The sequence below is a fragment of the Anthonomus grandis genome, chromosome 13 (assembly GCF_022605725.1).
Source record: "Anthonomus grandis grandis chromosome 13, icAntGran1.3, whole genome shotgun sequence".
Taxonomy (NCBI): Eukaryota; Metazoa; Arthropoda; class Insecta; order Coleoptera; family Curculionidae; genus Anthonomus; species Anthonomus grandis.
The window spans coordinates 13,209,344-13,225,948 of NC_065558.1; the positions used below are offsets into that span (position 1 = coordinate 13,209,344).

The 16,605-nt window shown below is 29.8% G+C and overlaps 1 protein-coding gene across 4 annotated transcripts in view; it reads right to left on the bottom strand.

The window, feature by feature from the left end:
- The window catches only part of LOC126744211 (neural-cadherin-like), a 232,507-nt gene that overhangs the window by 104,522 nt on the left and 111,380 nt on the right, over window positions 1-16,605 (bottom strand). For 2 of the 4 annotated variants that reach the window (XM_050451569.1, XM_050451568.1), the window contains exon 1: window positions 16,131-16,215. The exons of 1 other annotated variant lie outside the window; for it this stretch is intronic. In XM_050451569.1, coding sequence (XP_050307526.1) covers window positions 16,131-16,215 — 85 coding nt within the window. Of the gene's footprint in view, window positions 1-12,360; window positions 12,485-16,130; window positions 16,216-16,605 lie in introns of those variants that run through there. One more of the 4 variants, XM_050451571.1, reaches the window with a different exon arrangement.

The window sequence follows — 16,605 nt, forward strand, 5'->3', positions numbered from 1 at the left end:
GTGGAAAACGCATATATGTGATTTTCAAGCACTTTTGTCGTTCTCCTATGAGTGGCCATTCATTGCTTGAAAATGCCCGATTATTTAAAACAAAAAGGAGATTTTATGAGTTTTTTATTACATATAAAGCCTAATGCACATCTTGAAATAATCTATTAATCGAGCATTTTCCTGTTAAATAAAATTTTAAGAAGAAATACCAAAAAATAGATTCATCTAAGCAGGTAAGTTTTGTTATTAAAATAAGGAAAAACATAAATTTTGCTACCCAAGAAAAATACATCGTATGTAAAGATAACAAAAGGGCTCTTAAGCTCAATTAGATAACCGAAATAATTTTAAAAAGTTTAGCACAATGCAGAAAACAGACAAGACAGGTTTTAATATATGGCTTAAGAATATATAAAAATCCTCTTAGTAATGTAATAAAATTGACAAAGACATCTTATTTCGAAAAAAATCAATTATCAAAGGAAAACGTTAGACCTGAAAATAATAAAGAAGGCAAAAATTATTAAGACGGGAACCATCAAAACAGCTGGGGATTAATTAATGATGGTTGATCGAGCTCTAAAAAAAGATGAAGAGATAAAAGATGTTTTCAATTTTTTTTTTGCAATTTAGATAAAAAAATTGCAAAAATAAAATATTTTAGAGCTTTATGTGCCCAGAATATATATAAAAAAAATTATAATTAATTTTTCTTCCAAAATTCGAGTTTATTCGTCAACATTATTTTCAAGAATGATATTAGTATCTCAATGCTTCTTTAACTTTTCAATGCTTTTCTGTAGAACAATTTATCTTTGTTTTCAAAATAGCATTTACTTCTTTATTGGAACTAAGTCTCTTATGTTTTTGAGGTATGGAAACATCTAGGAGTCACTTGGGGTTAGATCTGAATACGCTGTTTGATTAAGCAAATCGATATGCGATTTATTTAGTTTCACTCAATTTCCTAATTATTTTTATTAATTTCTGACATGGTGGCTGTTCTTGATAAAAGAGTACTTTTTTAAACTCAGTCAAACAGAGTAAGTACATAGTAAGTAAATAAATACCTAAGTCTAAAAAGTAGTAATAAGTAGCAAATAGGAATAAAATACAAAAATGCAATTTTTTCAATATTAGAGGCAAACATCATATTATACTTAAGGTTATTACCAGAAACTGAAAAGAAAAAAAAAAAAACAAACAAAAATCAAAAGCTTGCATAGATGGCATATTCCCAGTTATGATCAAAACATTCAGTAAGACTGTAAAGTGCTTCACTTTTAAGCAGTGATACAACCAATTTTATGAATCAAATCAAAGTTTTTGAAGGCTTTATATTAATTAAAAGATGGTTAGAGTCCCTAGTCAATTCACTTATTGGAGTGAGCATTGAAATATTGAAGTTTTGTCTAGTATTATAGTTAGATTTATCGCTCGTGAAATGCAATACGTATTTTTTTAGAAATTAAGCACGTTGTTTTCAATGTAACCAAATAACACAACATTAATACCTTTAAATCTCTAAATAAGGATATACAGGTCTTTCTACCTGATTTGCTGCATAAAAATAATTCAAACCATTCCATAGCAGCACCTCTGAAAAAGAGTTTACCGAGTAAGAGTTTATTTGTTTAAAAAAAAACATTAAATACAAATGTAAGAGAGAGAACCTGCCAGACTTTAAAGAATCTTAACAGACAATCAATCCATTATTCCCATAAGAGTATTTATTTTTAGCTGTATAAAGAACACTTTTAACCTGAGTAAGTAATACTTTTACAGAGTTCGGCGACCGGTTTCTGCTCCAGTAAACATCATCACCATCAGTATATTATCATGGGTGCCAATATATAAGATTTATTTTCTTAAGTAGACTCTTAATAAATAGTGGATCTCTCAAAGTATTGTTTTAAAATTTGCATAATAATAATTATTAAAGAAAAAAATAATCGTTAATTATTGATAGATTAATACCGTATCTTAAAAAAAAATTTAAGTTTTCGTCTATTTTATGTTTAAAACCTTGTTTAAATCAATATATAAATTAAACTTTATAAAACAAATACGTATATAGCTTGATCCCAAAATTAATCAATAAACACATAAATGCGTGTGATGTACATATTAATTATGCTTTCATGACTCTATTAAAAGCATACAATTTGCATTTTAAGCTAAAAATGCAAATTCGAAATGTAAATAAACTCCTGCCTAAATATTATGCATGACTTTGTTGGCTTTGAGGAAATAGATAAATTAATTAATATTTTCTGGTAGTATTTAATCGAACATCAGTTTTTATACTTCTTAGCACGTTTAAAAACTGGGTGGAGCAACAAAAATACTTATTGAGCATCCAATCTTTAGCATCTAATAAAGTTAATATTGTCAGCTGTTTTATACTAATCTGGATAGCTATTTAAATAATACTGCTTCTAAAAACTGTTTGAACTTCATACTTTATAATATGACAAAAGCTAGTGAGCATAAAATAAAACAAAAATAGGCATCAAAAATATACTTTAATGTCTTCTATTTATAAAACAAAAAGAACAATAAATTCCATTTTTAAAATAGTATTTGAACCACAAAACAAAAAAGAGTGAACATTAAACAAATTATTAATAAGACTTTCTTTTTTGTCCAATATGGACATTTTTTGCCTCTACAGGCGGAACTGTATATTTTAATCTAATTGCTAGGCCCAGAAGATGTTTGTACATATACATCTTAAAAAACTGTGGACAATTGCAGTACCATTCATCCAATCATATTTTTCTTTGGGAATTGTTACTCTCCAAGTGGCAAAAAAAATTCTTTGAATTCATCAAAAGTTTCCCAAGGTTTTTCAGCCCTGAACATCCAATACTTGACCTCCTGGTACTATATAGACATTGTTCTTCATGTCAGCATCTAACACCTTTATTTTTTTGTCTAATTTTGCCCATTGATATGCTTTTGTCCAATCAGGAAGTTTAATAAGCGGAGTAATTGAAAAGGACTCCTCTGTAGTTTTGCAGGACCATTCGTTAACCATCTCCGATGCGATAACCAGAAAACGAGACAAAGGAAATCTTTCGCATAATGTATTGCTATCTTTTATGGTTCTATTAAACGATTTCAGTGCGTTGTTTGCGGCTGGTGATCCTGGGGCAGCACCTAGGTACCAAATGCGATTTTGAGTAAACCACTCTTCTTTGAAGTATTTAATAAAATTAGTTTGGGTTTTCCATTTCCTCATAAAAAGCTGTGATGCGCTAGTAAAATATTCAGGAGAAGTAACGGACTGTAAAGCATCAATGTCTTGTAATATATTCTTTCGGGCGTTTTTGTCTGAGCAAATTTGTTCAACCCTGGTTTGCATTTTTGTTTTTGCATGTGCCCAACACATTCTTACAATGGGTCCAGGACCAAAGACTTGAATGCTCTTTGCGGCATCACAAACTAATACCGACGGTTGTAGAGAATGTCCGTATACAAACAAAACCTGTTCTTTTAAACTATTAAATAACATGGTAAAATCTTCCTGACGCTCGTTTGTCGAAACTCCTAGACATATCGGATGAAATTTTCTGTTTATCTGTAGTTCCTACAACTAATACCGGAAACCCTTGCCAAATCAACTTGTATGTCGCATCAGCATGGATAATATTTGCATGACGTTCTGCTAACCCCAGTAAATGTTTTGTAGACAATGCAAAGCAAAAGGACATTGGTTCATCCTCGAATATATAATAAGAAAGTACAAACACTTGGTGTATGTCCTCGGGAACTGCTGTATGATTTAATATGCATCGCTCTAGTTCTCCTAGACTCCCGAATTTTACTCCCTCCATCTTACAAAGACTTTTTAAAATAGCTTTAGGCTTCAAATGTAAATCAAATAGTGTTTTTATTTCTGTCTTAACTTCTTGACTTATTCCGTATTCAGAACGAATTCCAATCGACTCGTGGTTATGGGCAGCCTCTACACGATAGAGCAAAACAGCATTTGATGTAGCTTCAAACAGTAAATAAATTTGTGCCGCACACTGAGGGCCACGACGATAAAACCTTTTCTTTTCTTCTTCAGTCATATGTGTTATTAAAATAGACCAAGTATTTTCTGCACAAAGATCCACTGCTTACTCTCGCCATGCTTTTTTTTGGTTTCTAATTCTTCAATCTCCGAATCACTGTCCGAACGATATGAAGGAATTTCTATTTCATGCTCCATTTGAATATTGTCATCAGAACTATTCCCAGGTAAAACAGTATCGAGTTCCACGATTATTTAGTTAAATTTAAAACGAAGAAAACGGTGCATAAAACAACTGTTTATAATACTGAAATATTATATACACCATAACCAATAAACGTATATGGGAATCCCAAACGCAGTTAACTGTCGCTCCAGTATAAACGCACGTTGCCGGATTTTTTGTAATTTATTAACGAAAGCTGTTGCCGAATGCAAAATAAAAACTTTTAAAAAAAAAATTGATTATATAATATTTTAGTTAAAATGAATTTAAAAATTAGATGCTCTATTAGAGTTTTTGAAGTTTAGTTGGTATTTTGGTAAACTGGTTTTGAAAATTAGAAGCTCATTTCTGCTTTTGTTGGCAGATTAAAAATACAATGATGCCTTAAGTTTGTTCACCGATAAATTTATTTATTATACAGAAATATAAAAGTTGCCATGTTAGTTAAAATAGTTACCGCATTTCGTTGTACATCCATAATATTTGATGCTCATTTAAAAATTTCCCAATATTTTCTAGATCTTTTAATTATGAGAAAAATATGAAGTCCGTTTTTCAAAAACAATCAATGCCTCCAAGAAATGGGTTCCTAAAAAAAGTTTTTGTTCCGTTATTAAAATAATCAACAAAATATTTATTACGATAAATTAGATAGTATAAATTATAATAAACGAGATTATCTTTAATTTATTTTCAACATATTTACGATAAATTTTAATACACTTTTAATAGTTTTCCCTGGTATCCGTATGGCTTGAATTCGAAATAAAATCAAGAGTCGAGAATAAATATTTTTTTAATACGATTTTCACGGTTGCAGAGAAGTATTCAAAAGTCTAACAATTTGAACTTATCCGTGTTTATTTATTTTACACAGCTTTCTCTATGTCATTTTTATATCTCTCTATTTTAGTTAGATTATTTTAGTTAAAAGCTCCAATTTTATTAACCACCTTCTTATTAAAAATGTTTTGTCACGAATATTTTTATAATTTAAAAAAAAAGTTCTCACATTTGTTTTAATACCAGATCGACATCTGGTTCGCACGTTCCTAATAAAATAATGTCAGTTATCAATAATGTATTATCAACATTCTCAGTCAGGTTTTAAGGCTTTATAATAAAGTAGAAACTGAGAAAGATTTACGAAAAGTCGTTGAAAAAAGTCAAGAGACAAGCCAAAAGATAAAATTATTTAAACATCAAAAAATCCAGTAAAAACAATTTGGAATATATGTAATTTTCAAAACCAAAACCAACACATCTATTGACTTCAATGTGTTCTTCTATACCATAGCTGCGAATCTGGTAAAAGACGTACCTCAAGTCACCCCTGACCTCCTAAAATACCTCGATGGCTTTTGTGGTGCCACAGAATCCTTTTCTTTTAACGAGATAAGCTACAACTTGGTAAAGGAATATTATATTATGTAAAAGTTAAAAAAAAATTAAAATAACTTTACACTTATAGCCTCACAGTACCTACTAGAATCAATAAAAAGCTTATTCATTACTCTCTCAGAAAGTGGATAAATTTATGCTTTACTGAAGGAATCTTTCTCTGTCGATTGCTAGTCCGATTTATAAATCAGGGGATAAAGATGGTCCACAATTTCTAAAGTTTTTGTGAAGTCTATGGCAAATTAAATTGTTGCTTATTGTGAACAAATAGACATTTCTCAGACGGCAGTATGGTTTCTGGGTTGGAAGGGACACTACTCAGGCTGCTTTGAATCTGATCGAGGACGTTCTGGGTGCATTTGAAAAACTGGAATATTGTTCCGTCTTGTTTTGTGACCTCAGCAAGGCTTTTGACTGTGTGTCTGACTGATTGTAAGAATACATGATGTGTCGCCAGTTAGGACAATAAATAATATTGATGTGACAAAAATAAATCATGAGAAAAAGTTTAAATTGTTGGACTTTTAAAGATTTCTCTGCAACCCTAAGAAACCAAACAAAAAAATACCAGAAGATTAAAAAACTACTTAATGAAATATTACAATATTTCATATTTTTGGAATTAGAACAAAAACTTTTCTTTAGAAACACATTTTTTTGGAGATTCTAATTGCTTTTGAAAGATGGCCTTCGTCTTTTTGTCATAATTAAAATATCTAGAAAATATGAATTATTTTTTAAAGTTTTTCCTCAAAACCAAAAAGTCATGCATAATATTTAAGCGTGAGTTCATTTACGTTTCGAATTTGCATTTTTAGCTTAAAATGCAAATTGTATGCATTTAATAGAGTCATGAAAGCATAATTAATATGTATGTACATCACACGCGTTTATGTGTTATTTATTGATTAATTTTGGAAACAAGTTATGTACATATTTGTTTTGAAAAGTTTAATTTATATATTGATTTAAACGAGGTATTAAACATAAAACAAAAAACGAAAACTTATATATTTAGTTAAAATATTTTTTTAAAGATACGGTATTAATTTGTAAATATTTAACCATTATTTTTTGCGTTAATAATTATTGTCATGCTAATTGTAAAACGATGCTTTGAGAGATCCACTATTAAAAATCTACTGAAGAAAATAATTCTTATATATTGGCACCCATGATAATATACTGATGGTGATGATGTTTACTAGAGCAGAAACCGATTGCGGAACTCTGTAAAAGTATTACTTACTCAAAGTGTTCTTCATAAAGCTAGAAATAAATACTCCTATAAAATTAATTGATTGTCTCTTTGCAATTGATGTTTTTTTTCTAAACAGTTACACTTCTGATAACCTTAAGGTATCTGTTGTAAAACCTTTACTTAAAGGTGGTGAACTAAATGACCTTAGTCTAGCTAGTTATACACTTATCTTACTTTTATAATGTCTATCTAAGATCATGTTGTTTAAGCAAAAAATAATGACGTTCCTCGCTAAGCGCAGAATTTTACGCAAATGTCAAAAATTTCAATGGTATTATTCATAAGTTTGAATATTGGTGACGCAGCCGTAGATGTATTTTTATGTACTGTAATTTTTCCAAAGCATTTGATTACGTGAATCACAGAGTATTACTGGGTAAGCTCTTTTTCTGTGGTTTCAAAGGTGCTCCTATGGAATTATTTTTGTCTGGCAGAAGGAAAATTGTCAAGTCAATAGAGGTCATGAGTCTTTAAAGAACATTGTAGCAGAGGATTTACGTTAGATTCAAGTCCTGCAAGGCACAATCCTGAGTTCAGTAATTTTCATAATCCTTATAAATGACTACCTATATTGAAAGTTTAATTAAGTATGTTCTTTTTGCTTAGGCTGTTATGAGGTTGCTTGAGGAGGCCAAGCTGTGGTTTGCTTCAAACCAACTGCTCCTAAATAGGCAAACAACCCAGAAACCGGACATTCTCTTTAAGAAATTTAAGTGATGTAACCCTAATGTAAAACTTTTGAGTCTATCTGTGGAACCCGAGCTAAGGTGCAATGTCCATATTAATAATGTAGCTAAGAGACTTAGATCAAACATTTTTCTTATCAGAAATCTGAAGTGTTTTGTTCTCGGTGTGTGTTACGGTCTGCATACTCTACCCTTTTTCAGACCATTATGTCATTAGGGCGTTATTGATGTGGGTCTTTTGTGGATAGAACTTTTGACCATAAGCGAAGAGCAGTCAGAATAAAGAGCTAATATGAACTTTTAAATATTTAAAGGCAAAATTGAAGGCAAAAGAGGTCGTAGACGTATTTTATGGCATAAAAATAAGAGGCAATGGTTTTATACCAATACAACGTTGCTTTTCAGAAAGGTAGTTGTTAAGGTGCAAGTAGCGCTGGTGATTGCCAACGTTCGAAGATAACATGGTACTTGAAAAAGAAAAAGTCAGAATAACCTCAAGTATGGGATATAGGCATAATTGCAAACAGGCTTTTACCCACCATAAAAATAAATTATCAAAAATACACTCTGATAAATACCATCATCACATGAGGCAGGTAGAAGATCCTGTTACTACATTTTGAATACTGCTCAATTACCAGAGTCACTTTGACTTTATGGGAATCAAATGTTTTAACATAGTGCTAATGGAAATAAGACAGCTTTCAGTAAACGATTAAAAGAGTTTAAAGAAGTTTTATTATCTAACCCGATTCCCAATAATTTACATTTTGCCACTTTGGTATTCTAAAGAAAAGTTATTTTCCATCGGCCCAAACGTAACTGGCGCAGTCGGTAGGATTGTGAGACGGTTTATCGACGTAGAATACCCAAAAATGCGTCCATTCAAGAATTTATCTAAAATAAGTCCTACAACGATAAAGTAAAGACTAAAGAGTAGATAATGCCGATCTAAGGCAGCTTCATGGACATTTTGGAAGAGAGTACCGATCTAAGATTGGTTTTTGCTCAACCAATCACGAGGGCAACGAGGTAGGAAATAGTGTTGATCTAAGGTAACTATCAAGTCACACAAAACCTCGTTAGACGCTAAAAAAGTGACAGAAAAATGGATTCGAGTAACTAGGACTGAATAAAAGAATCAAGCCAACTAAAGACATGCACATATTGACTCTTGTTACACTATTATGGTCTCTCGTCTACGCAGGAACACCAAGTTACCTGAACTTAAATAATAACCCTGGTGTTTTATTTTACAAAATAGCAAATGCACATAAAATTATAGACGTTTGGCCTTTCATTAAATATTTAATTTAAAAAAACTAACAAATGAATTTTTTGATTACTGTATTAAATATAATAAATAATAATTTATTTGTAATAACGGATGATTAAAAATAAATAGATAGATTACATTCTACTAAATCTACTAAAAAACGTGAAAAACGAGGTTTTATTAGTGGATTAGGTAATATAATATTACAAATAATCACCAACCTAAAAAAAAAACTCAATAAATATCTTTCAAGAATCAATAAAAAACATTTCTCATAACTAATCAAACTCTGGAATCAACTATTAAAGAGGAAGCTTATAAATGTAAGTAGTTGCTATTGTTTAGATACTTCTTTAATTAATTTGTTATTTAAATATTTCTGTATTTTAATTTAACCGATTTATTAAATTTTAGCAAATTTTTAAACCAATTCCTAACAATTTAAATTTTGTTACTTTGATGTAAATCAAAACGTTAAATAAAAAAATGTTAAATAAAAACTGTTTTTTAAAAAATTCTTACCCTCGATCAAAACTCAGGTTACATTGGTTTTAGTTAAGTGTATTTAGGTTAGAGCTTCTTTAGTTAAGTAAATCTTAGTTAGTATACTGCACAACGTTATTTGTATAGTTGTTTCTTATCTATATAATTTTTTTCCATCTTGGTATTGATGACTAGCCTCTTGTATATACTAAAATAAAATTAAAATAAAACAAAAATTTTCAAAATTGATTATTTCAATTCATTGCTGTTATACTAATAATAATACCAGGTTTTTGTATCCCTCAGAAATTTACTCAAATACTTTAGTTTTGTAGTGTATAGTTAGTTTCTTCTTTTTAAACGCCCTTTTTATGTAACATTTAAATTTTTTATGAAAAACAGTATAGTATCTAATTAAATAGATAATTTTTTTCTTAAAATACACCAAATAAGAACATTTAATCTTCGTGTTATATTTAAATTTTTTATAAAATTGCTTTAAGGTTCTGTCGGCCTCATTTATTATTCTTAATATTCTGACACCTCTGTTCTAAAAACTCAAACACCAAATCAATAAAATTTTAATTATAACGGAAATATTCTGTTTGCTTATTTTATGGAAAATAACTCGCTTTAAACTCATTATTTTCCAAGTTATATACGAGATTTATTAGATGCTTTATTTAGTAGTTCCTAAAATTAGTTTTTGAAATATTTAAAATTAAAATGATCTTTGACAAGAGGAAACATAAACGCTCCCTAAATATATTTTTAGATTTTATGATAAGATAAGAATATTTAAATAAAGCGTAGGAAAACAAATTTAATAGAAGCCTTTAATTTAGACTTTTAATCAGAAATTTGAATTTAAGCTTTCTATAAATATTTATACAAACTGGAAACAGTAATTAATAAAACACTTTTAAATTCTTATGCAGAAAAAATTATTTTTTAATTAAATTCTTATACAAACTATTTTTTAATTAATGCTTTCGGGAAATATTCAAAACTCAGCTTCAAAATAATAGTAATCAAGCAGTCCTCCTCATAAACAAAAGTCTTCATAAACATAAGATTTTATCTTGAAATTTCCGGGTTTTTATTAATTCCTGTTTATTACTGTTGTTTATTATCTTGTTTTGCTTGTTTAGGTTTTGAGAGGGTCATAAAGTGAACCTTAAGACCCTTAGGTCATTGTGCTTAAAAGAAAGTTATCGCACAAAAGAAAACAGTTAATTATGAAGTATAGACATCATTTTAAGCTAAGACACAATAGGTAAAGAAACCATTTTCGAGTAATATTTCCGAAAGAAATGAAAATGTTTTAATTCTTATAATTAGGAAGAAAATCAGGCAGGAAGATTCATGGAATAACGCAAGATGAACATAGATCGTAAATTTGATTTGATCATTCAACATAACTATGCCTTTGACTATGTTTCGAATCGATGCACTAAAGTTGAATATCTTTTTAGATATTCATCTTTCGTAAAAATTGATATGTTCCTAACTAAATTTAAATAATCAAAGTATTGTAAAAATACTAAAATTATCTTCAATATAAATATATAAATTATATAAATAAACAGTAAAAAATAAGTAAAGTGAAAAACAAGTAAAAAATAAATAATAAAATCTAGACAAATGACAAAGATAAGACTCAGGGGGGTTAAACATCGTCTGTGGGTGTAACTTGCCTTTTGCAATATTGTATGGTTACTGTTAGGACGCCTGTTAGCGAACCTAGTTTATATTTTATTGCAATTATCTTAAACTAAAATTCTTAAAAAGAATAAAAGTAACTCTAAGTTATTATCGTTCTATTAGGAATTTTGTTAAAAGACTTTAGAAACAATTAGTAAATCAAAATACATAAGAAGAACATAAAGTGAAGAAACAACGCGAAAATTAAATAGGAAAATTGAGACACGTGATGCCTCTTGTGGTAGAAATGTTGCAAAAAATAAAAATTATTTTCGTAATAATTAACGCGTTTGGTTATTTAGGATAATAATAAGTAGTCTGCCAAATACAGGAATTTAACCTATAGAAATATGAACTTACATACTAATCCCAGTCATAAAACTCAAAATTAATCAAAGTTTGGAGAAAATAAGAAGAATGGAAGAGAAACTGAAATTTGTGAACAGAATTTTATATAAAAGATATTTCCTATTAAACGCAACGGGTCTTGTAAAAGCGAACAATTAGTGGAGGATAATCAAATTCCCTAAAGGGATAGTAACCATACTAAGTCTAAACAAATCTAACCAGATTATTGTGACACTGTTAAAGTGGATTTCATAAAAAAAAGTCATACTCACATTTCACAAGGTAAAAAAAAAGGTACACAACAAAATATTTTAATGTAGTTTTCAGAGTAGAACTTTTCGAATTCCTAGTTGCAAATCTAGATCTCGTTAAAGCTGCATGATCTACTTTTGTTATTAATATGTAATATGAAGGTAAATTCAGAGTAATATAATGCCAAGATTAGTAATCTGATCAAGTCTGGTATCCCTCAATATGGTATCAATATGGTATCAAGTCAATATGGTATTCCTAATGCAATAATTGTTAAAACCTTGATTTGGATCAATCAATTCTTCATTTTTAGATTGGTTTAAAATAACTGACTAACAATAAAAATTTATTAATATTACAAAAAATAATTTAACCGACAGAAACTTACATACTAATTCTAGCCCTAAAATCTAAATGAATCAAAACACATAAGCCAGAGAACCATTTACATCGCCCAAATGACAGGTTCATCATAATATTATTATGAATTTAAAATGAAAATTTACAGTTAAAGATTATACCAAGGTCACTAATCTAAGCGAGCCTGCCTAATATTCTTGATAAAATTTATGGATTAGATTTTATGAAAGTTATTATTAGATTTAGTATTTTCTGATTTGCATAATGTTATTATTTCAGCTGCTGTTGACTGCATTTTTAGTAATAGTTTGCACCACGTTTCTTATTATAATAATATTTAAACTGACTCACCTTCACTAATGCTTGATGAATTTTATTTCGATTTTCGGACTGCCGACTTTGGGGCTATTAACTTTCATTTGGGGGCTATTGATTGGAGCATGAATTTTGATGGGTTGAATGTTGATGGTGCTGCGGGTAAGTTAAATAATATTTTACAGGATTGCCTTAATTTGTGTGTTCCTAAAAAGAGACTAAGTTCTTCATCTTTTCTAAATGGTTTAGTCCTTTACTTAAAGACTTAATTTGTTAAAAGAAGGCTGCACACAAGAAATGTACGTCTACTCCCTCATCTGACTCTTATGCTCGTTTTTCGACCCTTAGATCTCGATGTAAAGTAGAACACGATCGTTGCTTTAGTGAATATATTGGTAACGTGGAGAGGTCAGTGGTGGATGATAGTCGTTACTTTTGGAGGTTTGACAATGACAAAAGAAAGAGCAATGCATTTCCAAATTCGATGTTTTTGGGCCGGGAAATGGCAAAATCTAGGGAAGCAATTACTGATTTGTTTGCAAAGTTTTTTGCTACAGTTTACGACAACTCTACTTATCCCATTCCTGATTCTCTTGAATTTGGTTCCCATAATATTATTGTTGGACGCTTCACTCTCTCAGAGGTATTTTCTAAGATCCAGAAATTACCTAACCAGTATATCTGTGGGCCAGGTAATATATCTAATATCTTTTTAAAAAACTGTATTTAAACAATTAGTAGGCCTCTCCAAATGATCTTTAATATGTCTTTAGAAGACTCTACCTTCCCAGAAGCTTGGAAGCACAGTTTCATCATGCCGATATTTAAGGCTGGCAATAGGGAGGATATTGCCAATTATCGTGGAGTATGTATTCAAAACTCATTGAACAAATTCTTTGATAGTTTGGTTTGCGGTCAGCTAACATGGCAATGCAAAGGAATCATTAGTGAAAAACAGTCAGGATTCTCCACAACCAGCAGTTTGGTTCAATACGAGTGTGATCTGTTAGGGGCTTTGGAGGGGGGAGTTCAGACTGATGCGGTCTATACCGACTTCTCCAAGGCCTTCGACAGGTTGAACTTTGGTCTCTTGCTGGCCAAGTTGGAAAGGTGCATGGCTGTACTTCTGCTTTATATAGTTTCAGGGGTTCCTCAGGGATCTCACTGTGCCCCTCTGCTCTTCAATCTATTTGTAAATGATATTCTTAATGTGATGAATCATACACACTTTAAATGTTTCATTCAACAATAAACATTTATTAATAAAATTGTTCAAAAGGGAAATGAAATTACGAAATAATCTCTTAAGAAAGCACCGTTCACGTTACGCTAGCAAACTCGCAAACGAACTACTGACTGAAATATACAGTGAACGGCACAAATATGGAACTCAGTAAAAAATAAATAACTTTCATATTTGAAATAGAACACCCTATATGTGATTACATTTTTGGATTTTATATAAAATTATACATTTTAATATTTTACATACCATACTTTTATTCAACTGTTTTTAAAAAACGCGATTTTGAAAATTGCTGTTTTTATGAATTTAAGAGCCTCTAAAACATATTCTACTAAAAACAGAAGAAAAACGGATTTCACTTGTCTATTCTTACTTCATAATTCTATTTTTTTAAAAACATACAAAATATAATACATGTCAAAAAATATGGAAGAAATGCACTTAAAATTGTTTAAGTATCTAAGAAAAAAATAAGCATTGCTTAAGGTATAAAAAGTATATTTTCATGGTAAGTAAATTATCATATATTACTTGTGTCAGTGCGTATTTATAGTTAATACGGTTGTTTTAAATAAAACTCAATGAATTGCAAAAGAGTTTGTAATTTGTTTAATGCAAAATATCCGAAAGGCCCATTACAAGAAGTACAGTAAGTAAAATTAAAAGAAAATTTAAAGAATCAGAGATAGTGAAAAATCATATTATACGGCCAGGTTGGAAGATCCCCAGATCTCACACCACTTGATTTTTTTCTTTGAGGTCTTTGAAATCAAAAGTTTATAAAGAAAAACCACGCAATTTAGATGCTCTTAAAATTAGATATGAAATTAGCCAAATTAATGAAAATACTCTTAGCAATATTTTAAATAAGTTTGTAAATAGACTAGCATTTTGCTAAGAAGTGAATGGTGGGCATTTTGACAATTAATAAAATATTTAATTCGTTGAGTTCCATTTATAATTTTACGTACATTGATTTTTTTTTATATATATCATATTTTTTATGTTTTCAGAAAAAAGGAACTAAAAAGTAAGAATGAAAAAATTAAATTTGTTTTTTTTCTATTGTTACAAGAATAAGTTTTAGAGGCTTTTAAATTTAATTTTCAAAACCGCGTATCTTAGGAACAGTTAAATAAAAGTATGGCATGTGATACACCAAAATGTTTATAATTTTGTGTGGAATCCAAAAATGTAATTACATATAGGATTGTTCCATTTAAAACAAGAAAGTTCGTATTGACAACGGCTACATGTATACAAAATTTTTCTTGAAAAAAATACGCAACCAAAAATATTAATCAACGTATACGAGCGTTTCTTCGAACATACCCTCATTTATTTTATAATAAATTTGTTCCATATTTTTGCCGTTCACTGTAGATATATTTTATGCAGTGGCTATGAGAGGAAGAGAAAAGGAAAATGTGCGCGCGCACTCCTCTTGCACCTACAGTCATATACGAACCGTTACTCTCTCTCTTTCTATCTTCACTAACTCATTTTAAACTACCGTTTGCCTCGCACTATCACACTTTTCATAACGTATTCGCCGGCTAACTTTACTACGCCGCTTAACTCAAGCGTGCGTAAAGAAGTTTTACTTCAATATAAGAAAATCCTACTACTATATCTTCAGAAACACCCACAACGGTGCTATACTAAGATTGATCCATAACGATTGATAGTTGATGTGGTTGTTATATGTGATTGTTGACTACATAGAGCTGACATCGTCAGTTTTGACAAAAACAGGAAATCTGGTCTTATTATCAACACTATATCTCGTTTTTCTCAGACATATCCTGGTCTCAGTTTTTTAATAGCTTCGGTATTATTCTGAAATTGTGTTTTTCTATTGTGGTTTATCCAATCACATACGAAAACACTCATTTTATAATAATTCTTCGCTTATTGTTAAACTGCAGTTATGATATAAGTCTTAATAGAGTCAAAATCTCGACTTATTCGGATATGTAATGTCTCAGTTCTTTAATATTTGCGGTATCATTATAAAATTGTGTTTTTGTATTGTAATTAATTCACAATTATATACAATATTGCCACTGACTCACAATTTTAGTAAAACTGAACCGGAAAAAATCACCAAATCCATAGTACCGAAGCAAACTTATCAGTTGAACAAAGCCTCTATAATTCCACTAGTAATTTCGGCAGAGCGGATAATATTGACAAAGCTTTCCAAACATATTCAGTACATCGAATTATCGCCGAACGTCATAACATATTTATAGAAGGCAGTAATACTCCAAAACTGTCATATAGTCCGAAAATTCCTGAATGTTGCCTAAGTGGGAGACACTGAGTGTAAAACTATAATCATTGTTGCGATAGCAAATAAAATAATTTGACACAATGTTAAAAAATAACACTTTCTTAAACTATTAAAAAATTAATGCTGAAAATATATATAAATAAATATATAAAGGAGATACGCGAGAAGCTTCATAAAAATAAGATAAACTAAAAACATTAGTCGGATTTATTCTTCTATTTAAGAAAAATTTTATTTTTGTAATAAATATCATGAATACATTACCTATATAAGTGCTATTAGTTAATACCCAAAAGACTTTAAATGGGTCAACCATCACCCAAAATATATCCAAAAAATCACATGGCATACCACACTATAACTGTCACTTTAAGTAAGGTTATGTTGTGCACGGAAATTTCTTTATTTCATTAAATACCACTTTAAAAACCAAACTGGTCAATTGTATGTATATATAGAGCAAATTGAGTAAAGCTTTTACCGCATTCCCCCAGGAGATTCGTGATAATCCCGAATCCCGAGCTTAATCCGGAAATACAATCTTTTTCTAAAGACTAATTTGTGTTTTAGAAAATGCGATGGCGCAACGGTGGGACCTTTCATTGACATTAATATTTTTTATGTTTTTATAAAACAGATATTTTATTAAATGTTTGATTAGCCGTGCAAAATATAAATTAAAATATGTAACTTTATTTAGGACAAATGGCATTTCGTTTTATCAGGATTTTTGTTATTT